At 52.0% G+C, this 27,633-nt stretch overlaps 1 protein-coding gene across 6 annotated transcripts; it reads left to right on the top strand.

Moving 5' to 3' along the window:
* Nucleotides 1–92: 92 nt before the first annotated feature.
* Nucleotides 93–26,502, top strand: PSEN2 (presenilin 2). 6 transcript variants are annotated; one of them, XM_007988255.3, is made up of 14 exons: nucleotides 101–199; nucleotides 811–949; nucleotides 1,110–1,303; nucleotides 4,872–5,060; nucleotides 11,447–11,607; nucleotides 13,266–13,480; nucleotides 15,112–15,253; nucleotides 17,676–17,743; nucleotides 18,404–18,624; nucleotides 19,636–19,734; nucleotides 20,952–21,035; nucleotides 21,418–21,516; nucleotides 24,417–24,535; nucleotides 25,805–26,502. In XM_007988255.3, the coding sequence occupies exons 5-14, from the start codon at nucleotides 11,467–11,469 to the stop codon at nucleotides 25,958–25,960; spliced, it is 1,344 nt and encodes a 447-aa protein (XP_007986446.1). In that variant the 5' UTR covers nucleotides 101–199; nucleotides 811–949; nucleotides 1,110–1,303; nucleotides 4,872–5,060; nucleotides 11,447–11,466; the 3' UTR covers nucleotides 25,961–26,502. The 6 variants fall into 6 exon arrangements, with proteins under 6 accessions (XP_007986445.1, XP_007986446.1, XP_007986443.1 ...); XM_007988252.3 differs by having other exon boundaries at nucleotides 21,415–21,516; XM_007988256.3 differs by lacking the exon at nucleotides 1,110–1,303.
* The last annotated feature ends 1,131 nt before the right edge of the window (nucleotides 26,503–27,633 follow it).

The following is a 27,633-nucleotide window of genomic DNA, read 5'->3' as shown; positions in this document are numbered from 1 at the left end:
ATCCCGTCATCCGCGCGGCTTGAAAGGCACCCTCCCCGCACGCCCGGGGCTCCAAGTGGGGCGCCAGTGAACGAGAGAACGTGGCGTCGCCCACCGGGCGGGGCCTGGGCGGGCGCGGGGCGGGGCCTGGGCCGGCGCCGGGTCCAGCTGGGCGCTCCGCCAGCTGCGTAAACTCCACTGGAGCGCGGCGGTGGAGCAGGTGAGCAGGCGGTGCTGGGGGTGCCCAGGCCAGGGCCCTGTCGCCCGCGGCGTTGAGGGCCCGGGGTGGGGGTGCGCCCTGAGGGCCCGGCCCTGCCCTCCGCACGCCCCTAGCTGCGGTCCCTTCCCCGGCTGTGGGGCTGCGGCCCCTGCGTGCGCAGTGCTTCTGGCTTCTGCGGCCAGCGCGGGGGCGGAGAGAGGAGAGTGCCCGGCAGGCGGCTGCAGGGCCAGCCCGGAACTGGGTGGTGGAAGGATCGCGGGAAGCTGCTCTCAGGCCTCTGGCCTCACTGCGTCTCCACTTCCCCGCGCCCGCCTGCCCCCGAGCCCCAGCTGGGGGTGGGCGCGGCGCGAGCTGTTAAAGGGCCGGTGCGTTTAAAGGAGACGTGCACGTGGGTCTCTGAGGCGTGTAGCAGGGCGGGGGCGTTTTGTTCTTCCTCTCTCTTGCCTGAGACCTCCGTTGCGCAGAGTCCATCCGGCCTCCAGCACCCGACCCTGGGCATGCTTTCCCCAGAAAGGAGGCGCGCGGGGGCTCTGCCCGCACGTGAGGGCAGGGCCGCAGGCGCAAGCCTAGAGCCGGTTTCTGTTAGCAGCGGTGTTTGGCTGTTTTATCAGGCATTTGCAGCTGTGAGGAGGCAGCCAGAAGCAAGCTTTTGGAACTGAAGGAACCTGAGACAGAAGCTAGTCCCCACTCCAAATTTTACTGATGAAGCTGAGGCCGCAGAGCTAAAGTGCCTTTCCCAAGGTCGCCCAGGTAGGATATAGCAGAGCCAGGCTTCGACCCCAGTGTCCTGGCTTCTAGATCTGCTGTACATCCCTCCGAGCAGACCTCACCCGTATTTATTGGCTTAATAAGTATTCCCTTAGACAGGTATGAACGGTGTTGAGTGAAGTAACTGCATCCCTATTTACAGATGGAGAACCTCAGATCATCCCAAAGAGACGATTGCAGACTAAACTCTATGGAGTAACTTGATTAGGACCGACCCCATCTTCCAGTAAGGAGGCCCCTGATGCCTCTGTAGCCAATTCTGCAGACACCTGAGCCTCCAAGGCCTTCAGCCAAGACCTTTGGCGGTAATTGGACGCTCGGGATAAGCTGCTTCAGGTGTGTGAGCCTCAGGTTCTTCTCTGCTGAATGTGGTTGTGGGCAGGCAGTGACTGGTGCAGGTGCAGAAGGGGCCTGGTTCCTGGCCCCAGCTCAGAGCTGCGTCCCCAGGACGCCCAGGTTGAGCCTTGGGTTCCAGGGCAGAGGCTGGAGTGAGGGCTTGGAGGGATGTTGCTTTGAAGTGGGATGGATGTTGTATCAGGTTTTTGGGGAAAACTGTACCCTTTGGTGGTGAAGTGCCCATGTGCCAAGTCTTGAGTCCAGCCTGTTCACTTGTGGGAAGTGAGTGGCTTGTTCCTATTTGAAAGAGCAGCAAGGAGGAGGAGGAGCAAGGGCTAGGGGCTGCTGCTGGGGTGCCTGGAGGTGTGGTGCATAGTGTCACACCTGCCTCCCCTCCCTGGCTGCTCACCGTCCCCCCACGGGGGTTTGCCTCTTGCCTACTTTGGCCTTTCTCTGTTGTCGATGTTGATAATGCCACATATCTCGCTTATGAGTTGGTCATATACAATAAAAAGCCATCTTGTACAGAATCTTAGAATTTATGATCTTAAGAATTTCAATGACCCTGAAATAGGTTATTACTTTTTACAGAAGAGGAAACAAGTTCAGGGAGTTAAGCACCTAGTCCAGTTATGTGGCTTCAGTGCTTTAAGCACCAGGATTTGAACATAGCTGGCTACACCGTCTTTATCTTTTGAGTTTTTGCACAGGAGGTTCCTGCATTCAACTCCTACCCATGTCTCTCCACTACTGCTGGGAAAGTTTCGTGGAGTTCCCATGAGCAACTTCCTGACAAACAAAATTTTTTTACAGAAACCAAAGCAGTGTGTCTAATGAAAATATCTCTGGCAGGTTTTCAGCTGTTGCTTTGACTTTTGGACACTGTTTAGTTGGGGACTGATAAGACAGCAAATGTTTCCGCAAGTATTCCCACCTGTTCTATTCCCAGCTGCCACAACTGTAGAAAAGCGGGGGTGAGGCTGAGAGGCCCCGAGACGAACATTTTGCACTGGGCTCCAAGCCTGGAGATAGGATGAGCATCATGTTAATGTCTGGAGAAAAGAATGATTTCAGGCTGGGTGCTGTGGCTCACGCCTGTAATCCCAGCACTTTGGGAGGCTAAGGCGGGTAGATCACCTGAGGTCGGGAGTTCGAAACTAGCCTGACTAACATGGAGAAACCCCATCTCTACTAAAAATACAAAATTAGCTGGGTATGGTGGTACATGCCCAGCTACTCAGGAGGCTGAGGCAGGAGAATCGCTTGAACCTGGGAGGCGGAGGCTGCAGTGGGCCGAGATTGCGCCATTGCACCCCAGCCTGGGCAACAAGAGTGAGACTCCGTCTCAAAAAAAAAAAGAAAAAAAAAGAATGTTTTCACATCAGTCCTCAGGAAAGACCAGATGTCAGTGAGGGAGATCATTTCTTGAGAGCCTCTTCATTGCCTGGGAGAATGGGCTGCTTGTTCACCTTTGTGAAAATTCTAGAACAGGGGAAGAACAATTCAAAGGGTGCCCTCTGTTCTGCTATACCTTAACTAGAAACTTATTGGACTCTTTTTTAAATAAAAGTAATACATGTTTATTCTAGAAAACTCAGGAATTTTTTTTTTTTTTTTTTTCCTTGAGATGGAGTTTTGCTCTTGTTTCCCAGGCTGGAGTGCAGTGGTGTGATCTTGGCTCACTGCAGCCTCTGCTTCCCGGGTTCCAGCGATGCTCCTGCCTCAGCCTCCTGGGTAGCTGGGATTACAGGCGCACGCCACCACTCCCAGCTAATTTCTGTGTTTTTATTAGAGACGGAGTTTCACTATGTTGGCCAGGCTGGTCTCAAACTCCTGACCTCGGGTGATCCGCCCACCTTGGCCTCCCAAAGTGCTGGTATTACAAGCCTGAGCCATTCCTCCTGGCTGAGATAACCACTCTTAACATGCATTTCCTTCCACACTGTTCACATTTGCATATTTATTTATTAAAACAATGGAGTTAACCGTAGGTGAAGTTTTTGTATCCTGTTTTTTCTGTTATGCCTTCAGAATTTTCCTTTTGTTGAGTACTTGTGGAAAAGCAGATTTGGTGGGTGTGTAGAGCATTTGAATTATCCTACCAGTCCCACAGCAGGACGCTTTCCCACCCTCCCTTTTATCCCAGAGAAGCAGTGCCCTGTGTCCTCCCCATGCCCATATGTGGGCACTCCCTCCAAAGGAGCCAAACCTACCTGGGCAAGTAGCAGAGAGAGAGCAGAGTGAGCCATGGGGGCAGGAGTTGGGGTCGTGGCAGGAGAGAGACTTGAGAGTTTTGAGGTGGCAGATGAGCTGGTGATTCGGGAGCATTTCTTGACGCATACCTGCCCATGGTGAAGGCATGTGCCTTGTAAGTGTGCTCACAGAAAGCCTATGTGATGTGTGGTGGGGCTGCCTGTATGACCAAACCCTGGCCACTGGGTACGTGTCTCTCACAAGTGCTGAGTGGACTGGGAAGAGCTCCTTGATGGGCAGTTTGGAGACTTGAGTTGTAACTGTGGCTTTTGGCCATGGGACATTAACTGATTACTTTTGCCCCTCTAGGCTTCAGTTTTCCTTAATTATAATACAGGGAGCTGACTAGGTGGCATTGGTGGCCTTTAAGGTCCTTGCCAGCTCTGACATTGTCCTATGGATATGCCCTTTCATTTGATAATATGTTTACATGGCCATAGGGCCCAGGGCCGCGCCAGGAATGGAAACTTGATCTCTGGGGCCTGGCCTTTGAAGCCAGTTCATGTGTCTGGTGGTTCAGCAGTTCCGTCACTTTCCAAGAGGCACATCAACAGGCTTCTGTGTCCTCTCTCACTGTGTCCCTCCTCCGTTTCATCTTCTTTATAACTACCACTTATTGAATGCCTACTGTGTGCTGGACACTTTACAGGTTATCCCTAGGTTTTACAGTAATCTTGCTAGGTATGCCTGTTCCGCTTTTTACAGCAGAGGAAATGAGCTGTGTCAGATTAGACTGTCTGAGGCCTCTCAGCCAGGGAATATGTGGTTCAAATCACACAGGCAGGCGATCCGAACCCTGTCAGTCTCCAGGCCTCTGCTTTTGACCACTGACTTGCTGCTGCTTGTTTAAAAATAAATGTGTTTCTGGAGCCTACTCCAGGGCATCATGCTAGGGGCTCCCTCTCCCACTTCTCCACAAACCACCCTTTTCCCTGGCTGCTTCAGGAAATGAGAGAACTCTGCCTGGGCCCCAGGCACTTCTGAGTGGGACAGGGCTGTTAGAGGAAGTCTAGAACCTGGCCCAGAGTTCAGGAGGCCCCATCAGAGGGCCTCTGGGGCCTGTGGTCTGGGAGGGTGGTAGGGCAGTACCTCACTTCCCTTTGAGACTCAGGCCCCAGCTCTGGCTTAGGCCAGGGAGAACCATCCCCAAGTGGTATGTGTTACTATATGGGCTGAGATGGATGGACAGATGGATGGTCAGTTGGACCAAATACATAGTCGGGTACCCAGGGCCAGGGGGAGAAAGGTGAGCAGGGCAGCCATGGGCATTTGTCCGGGTATCACCTGGCCTTAAAAATCTCTTCCTTATTTTAAGGGAGGACTGTGGGACTTCTCAGACATCAGAATAGTGATGTGATGGAGCTGTGTGACCATAGAAAGTGATGTGTTAAAAACCAGCGCCTCCCTCTTTGAAAGCCAGGGATCGTTATCGTTCATCTAACCTGCTGGGAAGAAGAACCAGTTGTCCAGGATCCAAACCTTTCTGCGGCCCCAAGTGTTTGTGGTAAGTACAGTGACTCCCAATCCTCTTTTGAACCCACTTTTTCCATTAGGATTTTCTCCATGGAGGCAGATTTCCATGGGGGTTTGCTGTAGCGTTTTGAAATCTGTTTCTTACCTAGTTCCATTGACCTTAAATGTTAAGGCCAAAGTGTTTACATTTCTCTGTAGTGAAAAGAAGGTCAAGGAAATTGGGTCATTGGGTTTCCATAATAATTGCAGGAACTGCTGACACAAGCGTGGCTGGGGAGATTCTCTAGGTCAGACTCCCTTGGTTTGGCTAATTCAGCAGTTTGATCCTATTCAGCTGATTAATGGGAATGTGCAGTGGCTTCTTTGGATGCTTGATTTTGCATCCTAATCCAAAGCAGCTATCAGCCTTAGCACTTCCTTGTCAGAAGGCTTTCCAGAACGTAGTCTGTACGCTGGACACTTTCTTCTGCCCCTCTGCATTTTCGTGCCACTTCTCTAGAGAACGGGGTATAGCGGGTGGGAGATGGGGAAAGCTGGTTGCCGTGTGGGTGATGGGATTTGACATCACCCAGCTCCACCCCCACCTGCCCATGAGTCAGCCTCTGGGGAGAGTTCTTTGCGTCACCGGACAACATCTAGCGGACATCATGTGGACAAACATCTAGCAGGTTGTTTATCTGCACACATTTGGGTGGTAATTTTTCCCTCCAAGGATTTCAGAGCACCAGCAGGCTTCAGAACAGACTTAGGTGGCTTGCAAAGCAGGCCCTTAGGAATTCAGAGGGAAGCAGAAGTCCATCCCAGATGCTCTGTTTTCCTTTAGGAGCTAGGTAAATCAGAGGGGCTGAGGGACAAATGAAAAAACGTCACAGCTTTGGCTCCCATCTGCTACTCCTGGCCAATGAGAGGGGATCTGGGAGGGGCAGACGTAGAGGAAAATCTCTAAATGTTGATGCTCGTTATTTTCCTTTAAAGAATTAATGGCCTAAAAAAAACCCCTACAGATACAGTCTGTGTTTATTATAGAGACTTAGAGAAATGCAGAAAAATATAAAGAAAATAACCACTCTCGGTTCCACCATGCAAACATAATCACCTTTAATGTTTTGTAATATTTCCAGTCCTTTATATACATACATTTTATAAGGACATTCAGATGATTAGGTTTGTAAAGTTTTATGTTCTGTTAAATTTAACATCTTGTCATTGTTCAGGTTATTAAATATTTGAAATAAGATTTTTGGTGGTCCTGTAACAGTCTCCATCAGGGAAATACATCATAGTAGAGAGACATTTTGGTCAGTTTCACTTTTTTTTTTTTTTTTTTTTTTTTTACAGTTAACACATATGTTTGTATAAATACTTTATATTTTCTTAGGACAAATTCTGAGAAGTAGCATTTCAGGATCAAAAGGTGTGCTGTGTTTAAAGTGTTGATTCTTACTCCTTTCAGTAAGGCCAGTGCAGTTTGTCCAGGTAGTGACTGAGACCCAGTTTTTCCACACTCTTTTCCGCAGCAGGCATTGTTTTAGGCCTTTTTCAGCCCAAGAGTTCTCTTCTCCCCATGCCGCTCTGCTGGTCTGCATTTTCCACTCCTCTTCCTCCCTAGTTGGTCTCTGACCAGACTGTAGATATCCAGGAGAAAGTGTTCATTGTCTCACTGTCCCCATTCGGCAATCAAGTAGTGCCAGCCAGTCGGGGGGCGAAGGTGGGTGGGTGAGGTACACTCACCTTGCTGAGCAAGGGCCCCAGCCTGGTCGTGTGATTATAAAGCAGAGGCAGTGCCAGGAAAAGTCAGACACTGGCTGAGAATCACCCGGGGGCCAACCATCCTGAATGCAGATCCCTGACACTGGGTGAGGATGGAGCTTGGAGATCTGCGTTTTTAATAAGCAGCCTAGCAGAGTGGTAAAGAGCCCAGACACAGACTATCTAGATCCAAGGGTAACCTTGAGCTAATTACTTTTTGAGCCTCTGTTTCCTCATCGGTACCATGGGGAAGAATAGTAGCGCCTTGCTCCAGGGTCATGATGTTTAGTGCCAGGTAAGGGCTCAGCAGGTGCTGGTCCATCTCCACCAGCTCCCAGTGGCCTGGGCCACCTTTGAGAAACAGTGATCCTAAGGGATTCAGCCTTTCCTAAGTTGGTGCCTCCCACCTGTCACCCCCACCCCACCAGGCTAGGAGGGTTGTGATTAGAGGGTGCCCTTGCTGTGACAGCTGAGACTAGCTCTTCCCTGATTATTCCTTAATGACAGCTCCCTCCTTCCCTTCCCTACTTTCTTGAAGTCTTAGTCCTCATTGTTGTGGGCACAGCTTGAGGGGAGGCCTTGGAGGAATGTTTGAAAGTGGAATGAGGGAAGCAGCCTGCTCAGGGAGCACTTGTTTTCTGGTGAGGAGGCCGCGTGTATGAATGACGTTTGTGGGTGAGAAAGCAGATTTTGTAGTTTTCCCTTGTTTCTTTCTGAAGAGCTGTCAGGTCTTGATGAGACCAGGCCTGGGCACAGGGCAGGCAGTCAGCGAGTGTGGATGATGATGGCAGTGGTCACCAGGTGCCTCTTTCCTGTCTAGCACAGTGTCATATGGAAAGGCTACGGTCCTTTAACTCCACCCTCCCCAGCATGACTATGACACATGTCAGGGAACTTCTGCTCACAGAACTGCTTTCCAGGGATGGCCTTTTTTTTTTTTTTTTTTTTTTTTTTTTTGAGACAGAGTCTCAACTCTGTCGCCCAGGCTGGAGTGCAGTGGTGCGATCTCAGCTCACTGCAGCCTCTGCCTCCTGGGTTCAAGCGATTCTCTTGCTACAGCCTTCTCAGTAGCTGGGATTATAGGTACCTGCCACCATGCCCGGCTAATTTTTGTATTTTTATTAGAGATGGGGTTTCCCCATCTTGGCTAGCTGGTCTTGAACTCCTAACCTTGGCTGATCTGCCCACCTCAGCTTCCCAAAGTGCGGGATTATAGACATGAGCACCTCACCCAGCCCCAGGGAGTGTCTTATTAGTGGTTGGCAACTGAATGGAGAAGTGGGAATTGGAAGGACCTGATTCTGCTTGATCCTGGGTTCCCTGCTTCTCCGTCTTCACCCACCCATCAGCTCCCTTTCTCCTTTAAACAGGTACCTTTGCTCTCTGCTTATCCATTTTTGTTGTGCGTTGCTATTTGGGAGCCTATCTTCTGAATGCTACAGCTCTTGTGGGTCTGAAGGGTGAGCCTGCCCTCTGTCCTTAGGGGCTGCAGCCTGTGGTTTTTTAGGTATAGGGACTCTCAGAACTGCTCCTCCAGTCATAGCAGAGATAAGTCACAGGAGCTTGAGAGGCATAGGAAGAACAGAGGGAGGAGATCGTAGCTTCCCTGTTCGTTCACACCCAAAACAAAACTGTCATGCTAGAAAAGGAGGTATTAAGAGAGCCACCTGTACAGTCTCGTAGCCCATCCAGCACACTGCTCCAGACGGAATGTTATGATTTAGCTTGAGAAAATGCAGCAGCTCTTTGTTTTAGTGCCCCTTTTTGAGTCAGTGAGTTCCCCATTGCCAGAGTGGATAGTAAGGGAAACCCTGGGTCCAGGCAGGAGTCTGTTTAGGATTTATCTAGTGAGGCTGAGCCAAAGGAGGATCTAGAAGTTTCTTCTCTTCAATTTAATTAATTAATTAATTAATTTCTGTAGATATGGGGTTTTGCCATGTTACTCAGGCTGGTCTTGAACTCCTGGGCTCAAGCGATCCGTCTGCCTCCGCCTCCCAAACCATTGGGATTACAGGCGTGAGCCGAGCCGCCATACCCGGCCCTTCTCCTGCATTTGTGCCTGATAATTTCTCTCATTTCCATAGATGATGAAGGAACTAAAGCCAAGAACTTTCCAACGTCTTGCAACTCTTTGGGGATGTGAGGCCGTGCTCCATTTGTATGGGTTTTGCTGATTCCCAGAACTTCCCTGTGGCCCCGGGGCCTAGTCTGAGGCGACTCAGAGTGAAGAGGGAGGAGGGCCCACACCTCTTTTGTAAAGGCTGCTTCTGTAAAGTTCACTTCAGTTCACATCTTCCTCCTGGTCAGAAACCTTTGGGGGCTCTCCTCTGCTGCATTAAGCTCTTACACCTCCATCAGGCACCAAACTCCTCCCTGGATGGCCCATCCTACCAGATCCCCACATTTCAGCCACATCCAATTGCTTGATATTATCAGGATAGGCCATGTTATGTTCCTAACTCATATGTTTACTTAAGTGGTTACCTCTTTCCAGAATGAGCCCCCTCCTCCAAACTCTGCCTGGTGAAATATTCCTAACCTTTGCAGCTTCATGTCCTTCTAATTCCCTGTGACCTGAGGCATCTATTCCTGACAACTGGTAGACTCTGTCCCCTTCTAACTCTCGGGTGCATTGTCCTTGTCACCTCCCTCCTGGCTTTTAGCTGGCGTTGCTTCCTGCTGTTGTTACTCCTGTACTTGTCTTATCTATCCTAAACAGAAGGTGCTTCAGGCTGGGGAGTTTGTTCATGTTGAAATCCCTGTGATGGAGGTGAGCAGAGGCAGGTTTTGCCTGTGCCTCTTGTTTGGGGATGAAGTTAAAGTCCCTGTGGGAATAATCCAGGCGACAGCCAGGGTCGCTGTCTTCAGAAGGAAGGATAGCCACAGGTCTTGTTAAGGGGATTGAAATTGGCTGACTTGGTGGAAGGAACCTGCCTGCTTTGTTTAAAAACCACATATAACTGGGTGTAGTTGTTCACACACTGTAATCCCAGTGCTTTGGGAGGCTGAGGCAGGAGGATCACTTGAGGCCAGGGGTTTGAGACTAGCCTGGGAAACAAAGTGAGACCCCCATTTCTACAAAATATTTTAAAAATTAGCCTAGTGTGGTGGCGTACATCTGCAGCCCTAGCTACTGAGGAGGCTGAGGCAGGAGAATTGCTTGAGCCCGGGAGTTCGAGGCTGCAGTGAGCTATGATTGCACCACTGCACTCCAGTCTAAGTGACCAGTGAGACCCTGTCTCTAAAAATAAAATTAAAAATAAAAATCACACATATTGTGGGGCGACTTACTTGGAGACGAACTTTCAGCAGAGAGCACACCTGCTATCCTTGCCCAGGGTCTGAAGCTCAGCCCTGAGGGTCTCTAGACAGCGATAACTCAGCCTCTGTCCCCGTCTGGGATGTTGGCAAGAATAGTCAGATTTGCCAGGCGTTGTTTGGAGCTCTTCCCAGCCCGGAATCCTGCATGTGTAGATTTCGGTGCACTGGGTCCCCCACTTAGTACTACTGTGTAGAAACCCCAGTCAGCACTGCTTTGCGGGGCCAGGCTTCCCTCTTGTGGTCCCCTTGGCCTTGGCCTTCCCCTGGGTCACACCCTCAGTGGCACTTCCCCACCCCACAGGCCTGCTCTCGTGGTTTAGGTCTCCACTTCTAACCTCAGGAGACCTGGTCCTCAGACGCCTCCCAGACAGGTTCCTCATTTTATCCAATAGACACTCAAAGGGTAAAATTCACAGTCTTTCCCGAGACTCTCTTCTCCGGTCTTCCCTGTCTTAGTCCCTACCTGGCTGCCATTCTAGACTCTGCTTTCTCTCCTGTGTCAGGTCCTGCCCTTGACCTCCTGACCCCTTCTGGACTCTGCCCTCACTTGCATCCATCCTGCTGCTGTCCTCGGTCCTCCTCACCTGCCACAGTCATCTCTGGGGATCACTTTCCCTCCCTGGCCAGTGGCCAAACTGACTTTTATGAACCCAGTTCAGATCTTGTCTGTCACGATGGTCCTCAGGGTGATGTGTGTCTCCTTAACATGGTGCCTGAGACCCTGCTCATCTCCACTGCCCGCCCCACAGTGTGAGGCCCTCACTGGAACGTCTGGAACGTTTTCTGTGCCTTCTGCCCTTCCCTCCTCCTGGGAAAACCAGTCTCCATCAGATAGGCTCTTCTCTAGAAAACATTCCTGATCTCTGAGATTTGGTTCCACTTTTGTGCTTCTGCACCTACCATCACACACCTGGATCGTCAGATTTGTCACATTAGATGATTTTTTTGTTTTGTTTTGTTTTAGGACAAGGGTGTTTCTTACTCATCTTTATATCCTCAGAGCCCAGCATGATCTTTGGTGCATAACAGATGCACCACAGATGTTTGCTGATTGAACGAATGAGCACACTGACAGTTTGGAGCTGCCCTGACTTTCATGGCTGTGGGTTTTGCCCCCTGGGATGTGAGTGACCTCAGGCCAGCCCCAGGCAAGGCCACTGCTGCCTCCATGGCAGCTTTCAAGGCCTTTTGTTCTATGGCAGTCGTTTGATTGACAGGCATCTCTTGGACGCTTGTGGGGCAGGACTTGTGTCCAGGTTTCCAGGTCACCTCCAGCCACCCCCAGAGCCCTCCACTGCCTTTGTCTCACAGGAAAGTGGAACAAGGTCCTTGTGCTCCTTTTTCCAGGTACTTCCGGAGGCAGGGCTATGCTCACATTCATGGCCTCTGACAGCGAGGAAGAAGTGTGTGATGAGCGGACATCCCTAATGTCGGCCGAGAGCCCCACACCGCGCTCCTGCCAGGAGGGCAGGCAGGGACCAGAGGACGGAGAGAACACTGCCCAGTGGGTAGGTCCCACCAGCAGCTGGGGGCCTTGAAACAGGTCCCTGGGGCTCCTGCACCTTACAGATGAAAACCAGATGTTCATTCCCTGATGCGGGAGGGAGAAGGGAAGTAATGATGAGGATTGGCCCAAAGGGTGGGTGGCTGGCCATGGTAGACCTTCCGTCTGCAGGGCTTCATAGGACTCTGCGCATTCCCAGCCGGAGATGGACTTGGCAGTGAGCTGAAGGATGCTGTCCACTCTGCCCCCTTAGGTTTACCTTTCTCATGCAGGTCACTGTTTCCACTGTAGTAGGAGAGTTTATTTGGATGCCTGGGTGCTAGGACAGGTAATGCAGAAGCTTAGGATGGTAGCGGGGGAAGCATTTTTTGGCAGATGGCCAGACATGGTAACTGAGAGGAGTCTGCCTGATGCACAGTTGACTTTTGAGCTGGGGATATTTGGGCTGCACTGTGATCATCTGGCCCCCAGGGGAGGAGATTATAACGTTAGAAAGAGTAGGATATCCTTGGGAGAGCCACTTAGTTTTGCCCTTTCTCTCCCGATCAGAGCAAAACATCTGAATTTGCCTGAATCCTGTTCTCTGTTTTGCCCATTATACAATTAAAAAATGTCTCTGTGTGGACTGTTTTCTTGCAGCCAGTCTTAATCTCTCTTGCTGAAATTTGAGCTCACTTCTCCATGTTCTCCTTGAGAACAGAACCATAGTCCCTAAGCTCTGAGTGAAATCACACCAGCTCAAGGCTACTGCTTGGCCACTCCTCAGCCTTTTCTTGTTAGTTTGTTATCTCTGGGAAGTTTTGTACATTTTAGTTGTTTCAGTTTCTGTTCATGAATAGTCTTCCTTTCCTTTCTTGGCTGAATGTCTAGATTGGGACTCTCTCTGCAGAGAACCGGTACTGAAGCAACTGTCATTTTTGGTTTCTGTTTCATTTGGCTTTTTCTTTAGCTGTTCACCTCATTAGCAAGGCAGCCCATGACCCTGACTTGCCACAGTTTTCACAGATCGGTTTGTGCCAGTGTCTGGCAGGTGTCCTGCCCTCCCTCGCTACCTCCTCATTTGTGCCTGCCCACCTTACCAGAGCCTGCGTCTTCTCAGATGCTTAATGCCCATTTAGCCTCTCTAGTTCAGAGCTGCAAATTTACATGCTTGATTCTGTGGGGCAGAAAATTCAAAGTAATTTCTTCCTCTGCAAATTCCCAGTGTCTTAGTCACACTCAAAGAGAGTGTCCCTGTGCACTGACTCCTCTAGCTAGTGATTTGTCAACCAAAAACGTTTAGTCTCTGTTTTCCTTCTGTCTCCTGGCCTATCTCCTCCCGTATCAGCATGGCCACGTGAACAGAATTGAGTGACCTCCTGAGTCCCTGTATTAGGAAGGGGAAAGATCTTTTGATGTGTTCCAAATTCATTAACCATTAAGTCTTGGGCCTGCAGACCATAGCAGGATACCTTCCTTCATTTGTGGTGCCTCATCCAGCTCCAAATCTTCTCTACTCTTGTCCTCATAAACTTTTCATATGCCCTAGCAGCTCATAGACTGCTCCTTATATCTGGAAAACAACATTCAAACTTCTCATTTCTGGTTCCAAAAATCCATGCATTACACAGATAGGCTGCCGTAGGGGACATTCCGCGGCCCTCACGATGTGGTTTCCCACAGAGAAGCCAGGAGAACGAGGAGGATGGTGAGGAGGACCCTGACCGCTACATCTGTAGTGGGGTTCCCGGGCGGCCTCCAGGCCTGGAGGAAGAGCTGACCCTCAAGTACGGGGCGAAGCACGTGATCATGCTGTTTGTGCCGGTCACTCTGTGCATGATCGTGGTGGTAGCCACCATCAAGTCTGTGCGCTTCTACACGGAGAAGAATGGACAGCTGTGAGTTGGGGGCTTGGGGGGCACAGGGTGGGGTGAGGGCTGAGTTGTCGGGGGGCAGCAGCCTGTGTTGGTCACTGCACCTACAGCTCCACACCAGCAGTGGTAAAGAGCAGGGATGAAGAACTGCCCAGGTTCATGGCCTGGCTCACTGCTTCCTGGATTGTGACCTACTTGGGCATGCTGTTAATGTCCCTATGCCTCAGTTTCCTTGTCTGTATAATGGGTTAATAACGCAATTACTGGGAGAATTAAGTGAGTTAATATGAGTGAAAGGCTTCGAAGAGTGTCTGCTGCAGGTGAGTGCTCAAGCAAGCTGGATCCTGCTGCAGGAATCAAGCTCTTGCTGCAAAGCACTGGGCTCCCTGTTCCTAGTCCTAGATCCTGCACATGGCTGTGCCACCCATTCCTTTGTGACCGCAAACAAATCACTTCCTCTCTGGGTCTCTGCTTCCTTGAATGTGAAACAAGGTGGTTGGACCAGATATTTCTCAGCTCACTTCCAGCCTTGTGAGGAAGACTTATAAAGCCTTTCATTTATTTTAGTAAAATACATGCAGAGGCAGCAGCGTCGAAAAATGAGAAGCTTCCTCCACTTCTTCCCCCTCCTCTTTCTGTGGTGCTCACTGCTAAGCACCTTCTATAAACATTGTTTTTTTTAATTTCGGGAATTTTTGTTTCATTTTGTGTGTGTTGATTTGTTTTTTTGTTTCTTTTAAAGAAAGGAATAAGGCCAGGTGTAGTGTCTCATGCCTGTAATCCCAGCACTTCGGGAGACTGAGGCGAGAGGATTATTTGAGCCCAGGAGTTTGAGACTAGCCTGGGAAATGTGGCGAGACCCTGTCTCTACAAAAAATACAAAAATTAGCCAGGTGTGGTGAGACACATCTGTAGTCTCAGCTACTTGGGAGGCTGAGGTGGAAGAACACCAGAGCCCAGAAGTCAAGGCTGCAGTGAGCCATGATTGCGCCACTGTACTCCAGCCTCAGCAACAGAGTGAGACCCTGTGTCAAATTTTTTTTAAAAAATTAAAAAAGTAGAGTCCCATCCTCAGGAAGCTTATAGTGTGTGGGGGATTCAGCGCAGCACAGGTGGAAGCATGGAGAGAATGCAGCCAGCAGTTTGTTTGCAGCAGTCCAGGCTGGGAAGAGTGAGGTTTGGGTGAATTGCTTCCTGTCTCTGCTTCCTGAGCTTATGAACTGCAAGGACAGCAGTTGCTCCAGTGGGTGGGGGTAGGGTAGTAGCAGGTGGAGGAGTGCTGGGCTGGATGGAGCTGGTGGAGAGGTGTGGGTGGGTGGGGGAATGAGAATTGGATGGGTGAGAGAAGCGCCTAGGGAGCCTTTAATCCCTGTGGGGGTGGGGAGGGCAGTGGGGAGGTCATCTAGCCCTCATCCTCACTGCGGCACTGGGCCCAGTTGGCAGGCTGAGAGCCACAGGTCTGTGGTCAGGGTGCCAGGAAATGAGCTGGAGGACAGGAACTGCTCACGGGGGTGGTGCCTGCACTCCATCAGGGCAGCACGTGGGCGGTATGGGCATCCCAGGCACCTCCCCTAGCAGGTCCAGAATCACTCAAGGTGGGGAGCCTCCAGGAGCAGGCAGGGCTGGGAGCGTCAGCCCTTTGCCTCCTCCCTCAGCATCTACACGCCATTCACTGAGGACACGCCCTCGGTGGGCCAGCGCCTCCTCAACTCTGTTCTCAACACCCTCATCATGATCAGCGTCATCGTGGTTATGACCATCTTCTTGGTGGTGCTCTACAAGTACCGCTGCTACAAGGTGAGCCCCTGGCCCTGCCCTCCACCCACCCGTCTCTCTCCCTGTCTGCCCCACACCATGGTGGCAGAGCCCGTGAAACAGCCACCTTTACAAAACACAAATCAGAGGAAAATAGACCCAGAGTTTTTATACTCCTTCCCACCCCATCCTGTCTTCCACCATGGATGACCTAATACTGTTGTCTTTTATTTTTATTTATTTTCTTTTTCTTGAAACATGGTCTTACTCCATTGCCCAGCCTGGAGTGCAGTGGTTCGATCATGACTCACTGCAGCCTCAACCTCCTGGGCTCAAGAAGTTCTCCCTCCCAGCCTCTCAAGTAGCTAGGACTACAGGTGTGCACTACCATACTTGGCTAATTTTTAAATTTTTTTTTGTGGAGGCTAGATCTCACAGTGTTGCCCAGGCTGGTCTCAAATTCCTGGACTCAAGTGATCCTCCCACCTTGGCCTCCCAAAGTTCTGGGATTACATGTGTGAGTCATTGCACCCAGCCTGTTGTCTTTTAAATTTGCACATTATCCCACTTGAGTTCCTCATTGCAGTGTTCCAAGCATCATTTCTCATATTTCGAAGTTAATTTTGTTTAGCTTCTCTTTCTGAAGTTCTGTTTTAGGCTCCTCTTCCCCCCATACTTCCCCTGAAGATTTATTTTTAGTTTTCCTTTTCCTTTTCGTGCAAGGATGTGCAGATGCCATGCTGAGGTCTTCCAGCCCTGGGAGACTTTTGGGTTGTAGCTGCCTATAGCTGCTAAGTAGCCCCAGGGAGTAGTGGAAGGGCAGATCCCATCTGGCCAGAATTATGGGCACTGCCTGTCTCCAAAGATGCCATAAGCTTTTAGACAGCGGCTTCAGGCTTTTCTCCCAGGGAAGGGGTTGAACCACTAAAGATGGAAAGGTGATTAAGCTGGGCATTACCTATTTTAAAACTGTTTACACACAGGTGCCTCACAACATTTTTTGTTCAGGCAGCTGCCATCCATGGAGCAGGTAGATAGTGGTACAGAGTGCCCAGGCTAGAGGGATGGGACAGGGGCAGTGCAGGGAGGGAGCTGAGCCCCATTCCAGTGGGGGCAGCAGGGGGGAAGGCCATGGGAGGGGCTGCAGGACATATCCTGAGCTGAAGCTTGTCAATAAGTAATGAGTACCAACTGGGCATGGTGGTGCATGCCTGTGGTCCCAACTACTCAGGAGACTGAGGCGGGGGGATCATCTGACCCCAGGAGTTCAAGTCTAGCCTGGGCGATGTAGTAAGACCCTGTCTCTAAAAAAAATAATAATAAAATAAGGAACAATTACCTGTGTAACTGTGATGAGGCAGGGTTTGAACATTGCCACTGGGAGGTTGGCAGATGGTGGGAAGCAGGGTGGAGGGCTGCTGGTTTGGAGCAGAGGATACAGATTGCATGAGGTCAAGCTAGAAATTGCATGGCAGGTGTGAAGTGCTGGCACCACTGAGGGCAGTAGGTGTCTGGTGGCCAGTCCCAGAGGCTGTGAAGAGGGGCTCAGCCATCTGTCCAGTAGGGCTTCCTTGGAGGTTCCGCAACACAGGCAGATGATGGTGGCCCGGGCGGCCAGGTGGTGGCTGGGAAGAAGAGGGTCGGCACGTCCCAGAGGCAGCCCTTTCCCCTTTTGGCTGTGCGTACAGCATGGCCGTGGAGGCTGCTCTCACTCCAGGTAGACCAGGGCCACGCTGAGGTCCCAGTGGGTTGAGCTGGTGACTGATGAGTTGGTCCTCGGGGTGAGGCTGATGGGAAGTCATATCACTGTCCCGCTGATGGCCAGCTAAGGGACTGGATTAGGATCAGCCCCCTCTTGTCCTTCACTCTCCTATGCTTGGCCAGGAGACAGGAACAGGTCTTTCTGAGGACCTGTTTGTAGGTCCCAAGGGTGGGAGGGGACTTCCCGGGTTCTCTGTTGAGGCCACCCTATCTAAAATAACACCCCAGTGAGTCTCCTGTCGCTGTATCCTGCTAACATTTTTTTCTTCATGGCCCTCATCATTACTTGCTAATATACTGTAAATTTGTCTATATGTCATCTAACTCCCCTTACACTGGAACACAATGCCCATGGGCAGAGACTTTGCTAGCCTTGGCTTCAGAACCTAGAACAGTGCCTGGCAAGTAGAAGACACCCAGCATTACCTTTCTAACTGAACGAGTAGAGTTGGGGGAGACTGCAAGGCTATGCCAATAGACCTGAGGGAGTCTTGTCTGCACACACTGCAAGGTGACCTGAGGGGAACTCCTTGGATTTCTGTGCCCTCTGTATCTGTAAGGTGGCCACCTGATCCCTTCCAACGTAGGCATGAAGTAGCCTAACAAAGAGCATTCAGGCTTGGGTATCAGTCCCAGGATCCTGGGGGCCTTTGATTTGTGGCACTTGGGGATACCTTGTGATCGTGCCATTTCTATTGTCTAGTTCATCCATGGCTGGTTGATCATGTCTTCGCTGATGCTGCTGTTCCTCTTCACCTATATCTACCTTGGGTAAGTGGCAGACGAACAGCACTGGGAGCCCCGCTCCATGCGGCACAAGTGGACATGGGCATGAGGACCTGGGCAGGGAAAGGTGACCATCGAGCTCCAGTGTTCCCCAGTGCCAGCCGTTCTGGAATCCAGGCCTTCATGGCCCTGTCTCATGGCCTTGACACAGGGGAGTAGAAGTGGGGCTGCATGGTGGACCCCACGTTTCTGTCTCGTTCCTGATTTAAAACGAACCCTTCATGGAGAAGGCGCTCTGTGAACCCCAGGGGGATAGAAATTCCACAAAATTTACATTCTAATTTTTGGGCTAGGCCTGGGTACTTCCTGGTTTGTGGGAAAAATGATCTGTTCTATTGCCCCTTGATTTGGGATATCATCCTGACCCAGGGGCCCAAAGGGACAGGAGGGACAAGAGAAAACACCTTCCCAAGGACCTTTTCATGTGCACAGGGTCTTCCAGGTCATGCCCATACACTTTTCTGTGACCTGTTCCAAACATCCCCACCTTGGTCTAGAAAATGTCGCAAATGGTAAATTGTAAGGACAGTGAAGGTCGGGGAAGGAAATGTTAGTACGGAGGGCCAGGTTGGGACTGAATGGTGGTAAACTGCTAGACTGTAATGTCTCCACTGAGTCCCACTCACAGGCTCCTTGGTCCTGCAGGGAAGTGCTGAAGACCTACAATGTGGCCATGGACTACCCCACCCTCTTGCTGACTGTCTGGAACTTCGGGGCGGTGGGCATGGTGTGTATCCACTGGAAGGGCCCCCTGGTGCTGCAGCAGGCCTACCTCATCATGATCAGTGCACTCATGGCCTTGGTGTTCATCAAGTACCTCCCAGAGTGGTCCGCGTGGGTCATCCTGGGCGCCATCTCTGTGTACGGTAGGCAGGCAGCAAAGCTGGTGGGGGCAGCGGGGGCGATGTCCGGAGCCAAATCGTCCCCAGTGCTGCACAAGGAGGGCAGGTGCTGAAGGACTTGCTTCCCTTCCTGCAGAGGCCTGGGTCGGCTCCCTCCTGAGAGTCACCTTTGTAAAACACAGGGGGGTCCACTATTTCGGGAACACTCCTGGTGATCTAGATAAAACACGGTAGTCACTGAGCTCCTCATTTGCCTTTTTTTTTCTTTCTTTCTTTTTTTTTTTTTTTTTTTTGAGATGGAGTCTTGCTCTCTCTGTCGCCCAGGCTGGAGTGCAGTGGCGCCATCTCGGCTGACTGCAACCTCTGCATCCCGTGTTCAAGCGATTCTCCTGCCGCAGCCTCCCGAGTAGATAGGATTACAGGCGTGTGCCACCACACTGGGCTAATTTTTGTATTTTTAGTAGAGATGGGGTTTCACCATGTCGGCCAGGCAGATCTCGAACTCCTGACCTTGTGATCGGCCCACCTCGGCCTCCCAAAGTGCTGGGATTACAGGCGTGAGCCACCGCACCCGGCCCTCATTTTCCATTATTATCAATATGCTGATTGAGCAAGTGCTCTGTTAAGCACTGGGGACACTGTAAGTGATTTATCAAGACAGTCCTTTGGGCACAGTGCCTATACATAACCACAAATGTTAGCTGCTATTTGATACTACCATGATTATCATTTCCAGTATTGTTACTTCCATTTTAAGGTTAAGGAATTTGAGGCTTAAAAGAAGTGGGACTCCCCAGCCTGGCCACCACGTCTCGGGTGCACAGCTCCTCCATGCTTGCAGTTGCCTGCGAGGCCCTACTCTGGCTCACACCAAGGCCTGCTCTAAGTTGTGACTGGAGATTGAGAGTTTGGGATGCCAGCCCAGAAGCAAGGCATGCTCTGAGAGCTCCACCTAGGGCTCCTGTGCTACAGGGCTGGCTCTTCTTCAGGGGGCTGTTTGGGGATAACTTGACAAGGATGTCTCTGTTTTCCCAGATCTCGTGGCTGTGCTGTGTCCCAAAGGGCCTCTGAGAATGCTGGTAGAAACTGCCCAGGAGAGAAACGAGCCCATATTCCCTGCCCTGATATACTCATGTGAGTGGTATCTCCGTGCGTCTACCTGACTCAGGGTCAGCAGGCAGCCTATGGGGGGACAAGGGCCTGCTTCCTGGCCGTGGCTTTCAGAGTTGACTAGGAGATGCTCACCCTTTCCCTGAGCAAAGAGGAGGAGCTGGCCTTGGTGATCCCTGGAGGATCTCCACTTTCAGAAACCAGGGAGGGCAGTATCTTGCTATTAACACAGTAAGAAGCTTAGAAAGGTAGGACAGGAAGCAGGCATCTGCTAGGATGTGGCGCAGCCCCTGACTTCATCCCGTTCATCCTCCAGTGGCACAGTGGCATGCTGTGGTGCAGATTGCATTCCTCTGAGCCCGCAGCCACACCTCAGCTCCCCAGGCTCTTGAGAAGGGACTTTGGAGAGGGATTCTTCAGGGCAGGGGGTTGGGGAGCAAGGAGCTCCTGGGCTTCCTTGACAGCAGCGTGGCTGATTGGCATTAATCCTAACTGAAGGGAAGGCACACGGGATGGCCCCTGGCCTCGGGGTCAGTGTGTAGAGATTTGGACTTACACATGCAGTCAGCAAAAGCCCATCAAGTCCCCACTTTGTGACAGGCACTGTGCTAGGCACTGAGGGACCCAGCAGGAAAGAAGACCACAGGGTCCCAGGCCTCATGGAGCTCACAGCCCTGGGATTGTGATGCCCTCGGTTTGTTAATGGCAGAGCTTAAATAGAGCCTGAATTTCTGGAGCTGTGGTTTCTGCAGGGTGGCCTGGGAAAGAGTTTATGGAACAGCTACAGAGTGCTAGGTATCTCCATGCAGCTGAGGAATCGAGCAGTAGAGGAGAATCACCCGCAGCGCGGCCCCATGGGAAAGCACATTCCAGGCACATTCCAAGGATGAGCAAAGACCATGTATGGAAAGTCTGTGCTAGGACTGTTGTGAGTGTCCCAGGGCTCTGGGGATTCACCCGTGAACAGTGAGGTCCTGGCTCTGATAGATCTGGTTCTTCTTACGCTCTAGGAGGGGAGACAAACAGTAACAGAATAGACAAATGCAGGAGTCAAGAGGGAGTGACTCCGGACCCCTCCCACAACGGCCTCCTAACAATGGAGCATGAACAGATACCTGCAGGATGGCGGGATGGAGGGTCCTGTGCAGGCTTTCTGGGACGCAGACTGGTCACCTCCCCCAGGCCCTGCAGGCAGCCACTGTTAGCACCGCCTGAGGCGTGAACCTTTTCCCCTCCCCCAGCCGCCATGGTGTGGACGGTCGGCATGGCGAAGCTGGACCCCTCCTCTCAGGGTGCCCTCCAGCTCCCCTATGACCCGGAGATGGGTGAGTATCCAGGGGAGCTAACAGCCTCTCATCACTGGGGGGCAGCTCCCTACCTGCACCCAGCTCTGCCCGGCCTGGCCTCTCTGAGAGGCATGAGTTCAGGAGGAGCAGAGGGAAAGGTCCTTTGAAAACCAGCCGGACACATGCAGCTTGAAGATTCAGCGAGTGTTGGACCCTTGGTCCTCTGCCAACCTCTGTTGCTTCGTTCTGCTGGGCGTGGGTGGGGCAGGGGAGGGGAAGCCCTGACATCAGGCACTGGTGCTCAGGGGGACCCCTTCCTGGAGCTTTGTTCCCAGGGACCACTCTGACCAGCTCTTGTCTGTCTCCCTTGTCCCCTCCTCATGGCAATGATGGTCATCTTCTCTTCCTGGACACCCAGAAGAAGACTCCTATGACAGTTTTGGGGAGCCTTCATACCCTGAAGTCTTTGAGCCTCCCCTGACTGGCTACCCAGGGGAGGAATTGGAGGAAGAGGAGGAAAGTAAGGTGCCCATGTTCACATGGCCTGCTTCAGCCCGGGGCAGGAGTGAAGACGGAGGGTGGAGGCTCCCTGCAGCCTGGGTGGAGGAGGGCGTGAGGGGAGGGGCCCCTTTTCCCATCAGAGGCATCTCTGTGGAAGTAGGAGATGCCTGCAGTGCTGGGGTCTTCTCAGCAGACCCCATGTAGTTGTCTGGCGTGTATTGAGTGTGGACCATGTGCCTGTGCTGTGCTGGGTGAGGCCCAGCCCTAGTGGGACCTGCAGACTAAGGAGACGTGGGCAGTAATCACGCAGACTGCAGAAGCCAGGGACTGTAAAGCAGGCCATGGGGGCAGGAGAGCATGCCATGGGGCTTCTTGACCTGGTTTGCAGGAATTAGAGAAAGTCACCTGAGGAAATAACTGCTGAGCTGAGCTCTGAAGGTTGAGTCACAGCAGTCCCTAGAGGAGAGGAGCACAGGGTGGGGAGCGTTTCCTGACAGGCAGACTCAGGAGTCAGAGGAAGCTGGAGCGGGATGCAGAGAGCAGAAGTGTGGGAGGGCCTTGCAGACAGGCCTGGAGACACACTGAGATAGGGGTTCATCCTGGCGTCAGTACACGGTGCCTGCCCAATACCCAGTGCCCGCCCACTGCAGCGTGCCAGGCAGCAGCCTGGAGCAGGGAGATGCTGCAGTGTCGTAACAGCCCCTGCCTTGAGAGGTGCCTTATGGGAGCAACCTGGTAACAGTGGCCTGGCATAGAGGACTCCAGTGACGCGGGAGGGGCAAGCTAAGATCACTCTGCGGTGGGTCTGGAAGGAGGAGCAGGTGCACACCCCCCAGGCAGGCTTGTGGGAGATGTTTATTCCAAGGCCAAGTGGTGTGCTGCAGACCAGGAGTTAGCACAGATCCCACGGGGCCCACAGGACCCACAGGACCGGCCTCCCTCCAGACACCAGCCACAAGCTCTGGAGGGTCCAGATGCCACTTGTGCTTCTGACTGGCTGCAAATTTAGGGCTGCATGATCCCCTTAGGTTCAATAACTTGCTAGAATGACTCACAGAACTCAGGAAAGCACTACACTTAAAATTGCAGTGTTTTTTTTTGTTTGTTTGGTTTTTGTTTGTTTGTTTGTTTGTTTTTGTCATTGTTGTCATTTTGTTTTGGAGACAGGTTCTCGCTCTGTTGCCCAGGCTGGAGTGCAGTAGCACGATCGTGGCTCACTGCAACTTTGACTTCCTGGACTCAAGTGATCCTACTACCTCAGCCTCCCGAGTAGCTGGGATTACAGGCACATGCTACCACACTTGGTTCATTTTTATATTTTTAATTGAGACAAGGTTTTAACTTGTTGCCCGGGCTGGTCTCGAACTCCTGGGCTCAAGCCATCCATATGCCTTGGCCTCCCAGAGTACTGGCATTATAGGTCTGAGCCACAGCACTCAGCCAAAATTGGTTTTGTTATAAGAGATGCAACTCAGGACCAGCCAAATGAAGAAACACAGAGCATGTGAGAGGGCCCCCAGCACGTGTTTCCTGTGTCCTCTCTTCGGGGGCAGGACACGTTACCCCCTCTTGTTGTCCGGGGGGAGAGAAACAAGGCAGCACCATGGGCTGAGAGGGGGATGACTGTCAGGACTAGGCCAAGGACGGTGTGGAGGGGTCCACCGGGAAGGTGGTGTGGCTTACCACACTTAGGAGAGCATCCATGTGGGAGAGGGGTGGGGGCTGCAGGACATCTGGAGGGACATACCAGCAGGCACCAGAGCTGGGGAAGCGCTCAGGGTTTGACACGTTGGAGCCATCAGCATGTACATGTTGTCAAAATGAGGCCCGAGAAGAGTAGCCAGGGAGGGTGCAGGGTCAGGGTCGGTGACATTTACAGAGGAAGGGAAGGTGCATTGGAGGACCCTGAGGAGAAGCCAGAGGCAGATGGGTGCCGCAGGTGGTGTGAGGACTGCAGGTGTCCCCTGGGGACCAGAGAGCATTGGTCAGGACATGGGACCTGGTGCCTCTAGGTTTCCAAGGTGACTGGGAGATGAGTGCAGGGTTTTTTTTTCAGAGTCCTGATGGAAGAAGGAGTGATAAGGAAGGGGAGCCAGCACATGACAGCAGGAGCAAGGGCCCAGGACAGGAAGAGCTGTCTTTCTAGGATGGGCAAGACTGGAACCTGTTTGTTAGGCTCTGAGAAGGAACCAGCTAAAGGGGAGGAGTTGGGATCCAAGAGGAAGTGATGCTGATGGATTGGACCTGGTGGGGGAAGGATGGACGCTGGGGCCAGGAGCGGGAGGGACACCTGCAGGGCTGGAAGGGCAGGGGAGGTGGGTCTCCATGGTTTGTGTTTATTGCATAACCATTTTTATTGTCTACAGTGAGCAAAGTTATCCTATAAATAAGTGTCAGGGACCATTGCACTAAAGAAAACAAACCTGAGAGCATTTTGGAAGCTATAATTTTCTGATCAGTAAAGAGTAGACTAATTCCCAGTTATATTTACCTATTGTAAGGTGAAAGGGTCTTCAGAAGACCTCTGTCTTGGTGTTATATGTGCTTTTGAATGCACTGAAATTAAATTCCCTAAATATTTGTAATTCAGACTTCATACTAAATTGTACAGCAGTGCCCAGCTGTTCCTATTTGTTCTTTACTCACTGAGTGCCCAACACCGGTTTTACCTGAGTTTCAGAACCTCCTGCTTTTCTCTGCCCAGGTTGTAAGTCACCCAGTTCACAGGTGTCCCCTGCTTTCCCACTGGCCACTGATTTGGGGAGGCAGCTGTCCTTGTCCCCAGTCCACATGGCAGCTTCTAGAGGCCAGGTGGGCTTGGCTGGGCAGACTGGCTGGGCCTTCTGGACCAGGGTTTCTCTTCTTTTTCCATTCCGTGCATGCCTCCTCAGCATGGGTTCACTGTCTCTCCTCACACAGGGGGTGTGAAGCTTGGCCTTGGGGACTTCATCTTCTACAGTGTGCTGGTGGGCAAGGCGGCGGCCACGGGCAGCGGGGACTGGAATACCACGCTGGCCTGCTTCGTGGCCATCCTCATTGTGAGTGGCTGGGGATGTGTCTGCCCCCTGGTGGTGGGGCCCCCAGAGTCCTCATTGTGGTGGGGGCCGGTCCCAGGCTCCCTGGGGATTTTTCATTTCTTCTCTTCCCTCTGAGGGACGAGACCAGGGAGTGGGGCTCACAGGAGGTGTGCTCGCCCCTAGGTGGGCTCCAGCCTGCGGAGGACAGTGCAGGGGAGGGTGAGGAGAGCACTAGCCCCAGCGTGGCTGAGCATACAGCCTCCAGGCCGGGGACCCAGCTGACAGCTTTGTGCAGTGATGATACCCTTGAGGTGGTTGTGATGACATCAGATTTGCAGAAAAGAAAATTGCTTAAGGGCCTTGCCTGTGGGCACAAAGCTAGTGAGGACCGTGTTTTCCCCTCCTCCATGCCACTGAGACACCACAGGGTCTGAATCTGGGGCACTAGGGCTGGCCCTGTTACTGTGAATTGCAGCAGTGAAATGTGCAGGCCCCATAGTCAGTTAACCTGGCCAGATACACATAATGGGGAGATGTCCTGCCGTGACTTCATCTCAGAGATTTCCCTGTCACATTAGAGGAGTTGGAGTGTCTGAGTTGTGTGCTTGGTGTCTGCCCCTTGGTGAAAACCCTGGGCATGGCATGGTTAAAGTTGATGCTCTAGTGTCCAGAAGATTTTGCTTTTGCCCACAAGTACATCAGGGATGGGATGATCGACCTAGGCTGCTCCACCACCAGACTGCCTGACCTGAGCCCTGCTGCCCCCAAGGATAGAGAAGGCACCCTGGTTCCCTGTACTCACCTGGACCACTGCCTGCATCAGCCGGGTCAGGGGAGGATGGGCAGCCCCCACACCTGCTTCCCAGGGGCAGGTTGGCTGGCAGCTCTGATTCCCTTGGTGCCAGCTGCTGAGAACCTTACTGCCATTTCAGTTGAGCCCACCTAGCTCTCATATAAATACATGTTCCCTGAGGGCATCTTACCATCCCATGTGACCACTCTAGCCAGACAGGGGAGGCAGCACGACCTGGGGGCACAGCACTGCTCCAGGAGTCAGGAGGCCTGCCTTCTGGTTCACTCACTAACAGGTGGGGTGATCCAATGGGGGTGATAACTTCTGCCCTCAACACCTCAAGAGCTGTTGGAGGACCAGGAAAGATAATGGGGTGTCTAGCGCCGTTGTCCGACTGGTCCTCGAACAAGCTTCTGCGCCCAGGGACTAGACCATGACTCACAGCTCCCGTCCACACCAGGGATCACCACGCTCACCCTCCCCTCTGTGTCCTGCAGGGCTTGTGTCTGACCCTCCTGCTGCTTGCTGTCTTCAAGAAGGCATTGCCCGCCCTCCCCATCTCCATCACATTTGGGCTCATCTTTTACTTCTCCACGGACAACCTGGTGCGACCATTCATGGACACCCTGGCCTCCCATCAGCTCTACATCTGAGGGATGTGGTGCGCCACAGGCCGCAAGCTGCCTGGAATTTTCATTGGATGCGGTTGTATAGTTTTACACTCTAGTGCCATATATTTTTAAGACTTTTCTTTCCTTAAAAAAAATAAAGTACGTATTTACTTGGTGAGGAGGAAGCAGAACCAGCTCTTTGGTGCCAGCTGTTTCATCACCAGACTTTGGATCCCTCTTTGGGGAGTGCCTCAGTTCATGGACAGGAAGCACAGCGGGTTTATCCAGATGAACTGAGAAGATCAGATCAGGGCGGGGAAAGCATCCGGCATGAGGGCCGGGATACATAAAGATGTGCCTCTGTTCGGGACCAGGACCAAGTGCTCAGGAGTGGCCCCTGGCACCTGGGTCCTCTGGCTGGAGAGGAAAAGCCAGTTCCCTACGAGGAGTGTTCCAGTGCTTTGTCCGTGATGTCCTTGTTATTTTATTGCCTTTAGAAACCGAGTCCTGTTCTTGTTATGGCAGTCACACTGCTGGGAAGTGGCTTAATAGTAATATCAATAAATGGATGAGTCCTGTTGGAATCTTGGAGTTTGGTCCATTGTAAATATTGACCCCTCTCCCTGCATCTTGGGCTCCTTTGGGATAACCTGTGCTGTGAGCTCAGGAGGGAGGCAGTTTGCCCCGTTCGAAGGAGCTTTTAATGACCTCACCTCTCTGCACACATTTCTTTAACTAGAAAGTTTCCTAAGCAGAGGCGTTAGGAGAGCAGGGAGGCCTGATATCTGCCAGCCCTGGGCTGTAAGGCCGCGGGTGCCAAGCAGGTCCCTGGACTCAGTTGTGCATGACAGTACGAACACTGCCAGATGGTTCCCAAAACATCCAGTGGTTCCTTCAGCAAGTGTTCACCCTCTGTAGAAGCCTGTGAGGGCCTGAGCTCAGAAACCACTCTCCTTTCCTTCTCTGGCTGTGGCCCTGGGCGCCGTGGCAGGAGAGTGGACAGGTGGGCTTTGCCTTCTCCGTGCATCAATCATGGATTGTAAAGAGAATCTCAGAAGTGCCTCTTCCTGAGCACAGTGGCTCACACCTATAATCCCAATACTTCGGGGGGTCGAGGCGGAAGGATCACTTGAGCCCAGAAGTTTGATACCAGCCTGGGCAACATATCAAGACTTTGTACGAAACAAAATTTAAAAATTAGCCAATCATAGTGGCGTGCGCTTGTAGTCTCAGCTACTCTGGAGGCCGAGGTGGGAGGATCACTTAAGCCCAGGAGGCTGAGGCTGCAGTGAGCTGAGATCAAGCAGGTGTTATGTATATCAGACAGCTGAGAAGACACAAGTGTGCCCTGGGGTTCAAACTGGCAGCCCCGTCTCCCTGTTCCAGGAATAGCATGAGTGCCAGGGCAATGCGTCTTTATTATGAGAGGAATGAGAATTGTATATCTTGACATTTGACAGGAGCTTGCTTTCCCCCAGGCTGTTTGAGGAAGGGCAGAGGAAAATGTGGTGCCCTAAGAAGGGAGGACGGAGGAGGCCGAACACTGACAGGTGGAATCCCACTGATTAGTAGTGCAGGTCAGAGACCCGGGATGGGGGACATTGCCATCACGGAAGCCACAGCAGGGAGCAGGTAAAGCAGACAGGGATGGTCCCTGATGGTGACAGCTCCCAAGAGGTTATGGGGAAAGAAAAACTGAAAAGCCCATTCAATTT

Source organism: Chlorocebus sabaeus, chromosome 25 (genome assembly GCF_047675955.1).
Source record: "Chlorocebus sabaeus isolate Y175 chromosome 25, mChlSab1.0.hap1, whole genome shotgun sequence".
Classification (NCBI taxonomy): Eukaryota; Metazoa; Chordata; class Mammalia; order Primates; family Cercopithecidae; genus Chlorocebus; species Chlorocebus sabaeus.
This window is presented reverse-complemented; position numbering and strand designations above follow the sequence as displayed.

Excerpts from the sequence above, each read along its gene's own strand:
- PSEN2 (XM_007988254.3), top strand. The coding sequence starts at position 11,467 with ATGCTCACATTCATGGCCTCTGACAGCGAGGAAGAAGTGTGTGATGAG. Across the intron at positions 17,744-18,403 it reads TTCACCTATATCTACCTTGG|GGAAGTGCTGAAGACCTACA; the intron begins GTAAGTGGCAGA and ends TTGGTCCTGCAG. Across the intron at positions 18,625-19,635 it reads GGGCGCCATCTCTGTGTACG|ATCTCGTGGCTGTGCTGTGT; the intron begins GTAGGCAGGCAG and ends CTGTTTTCCCAG.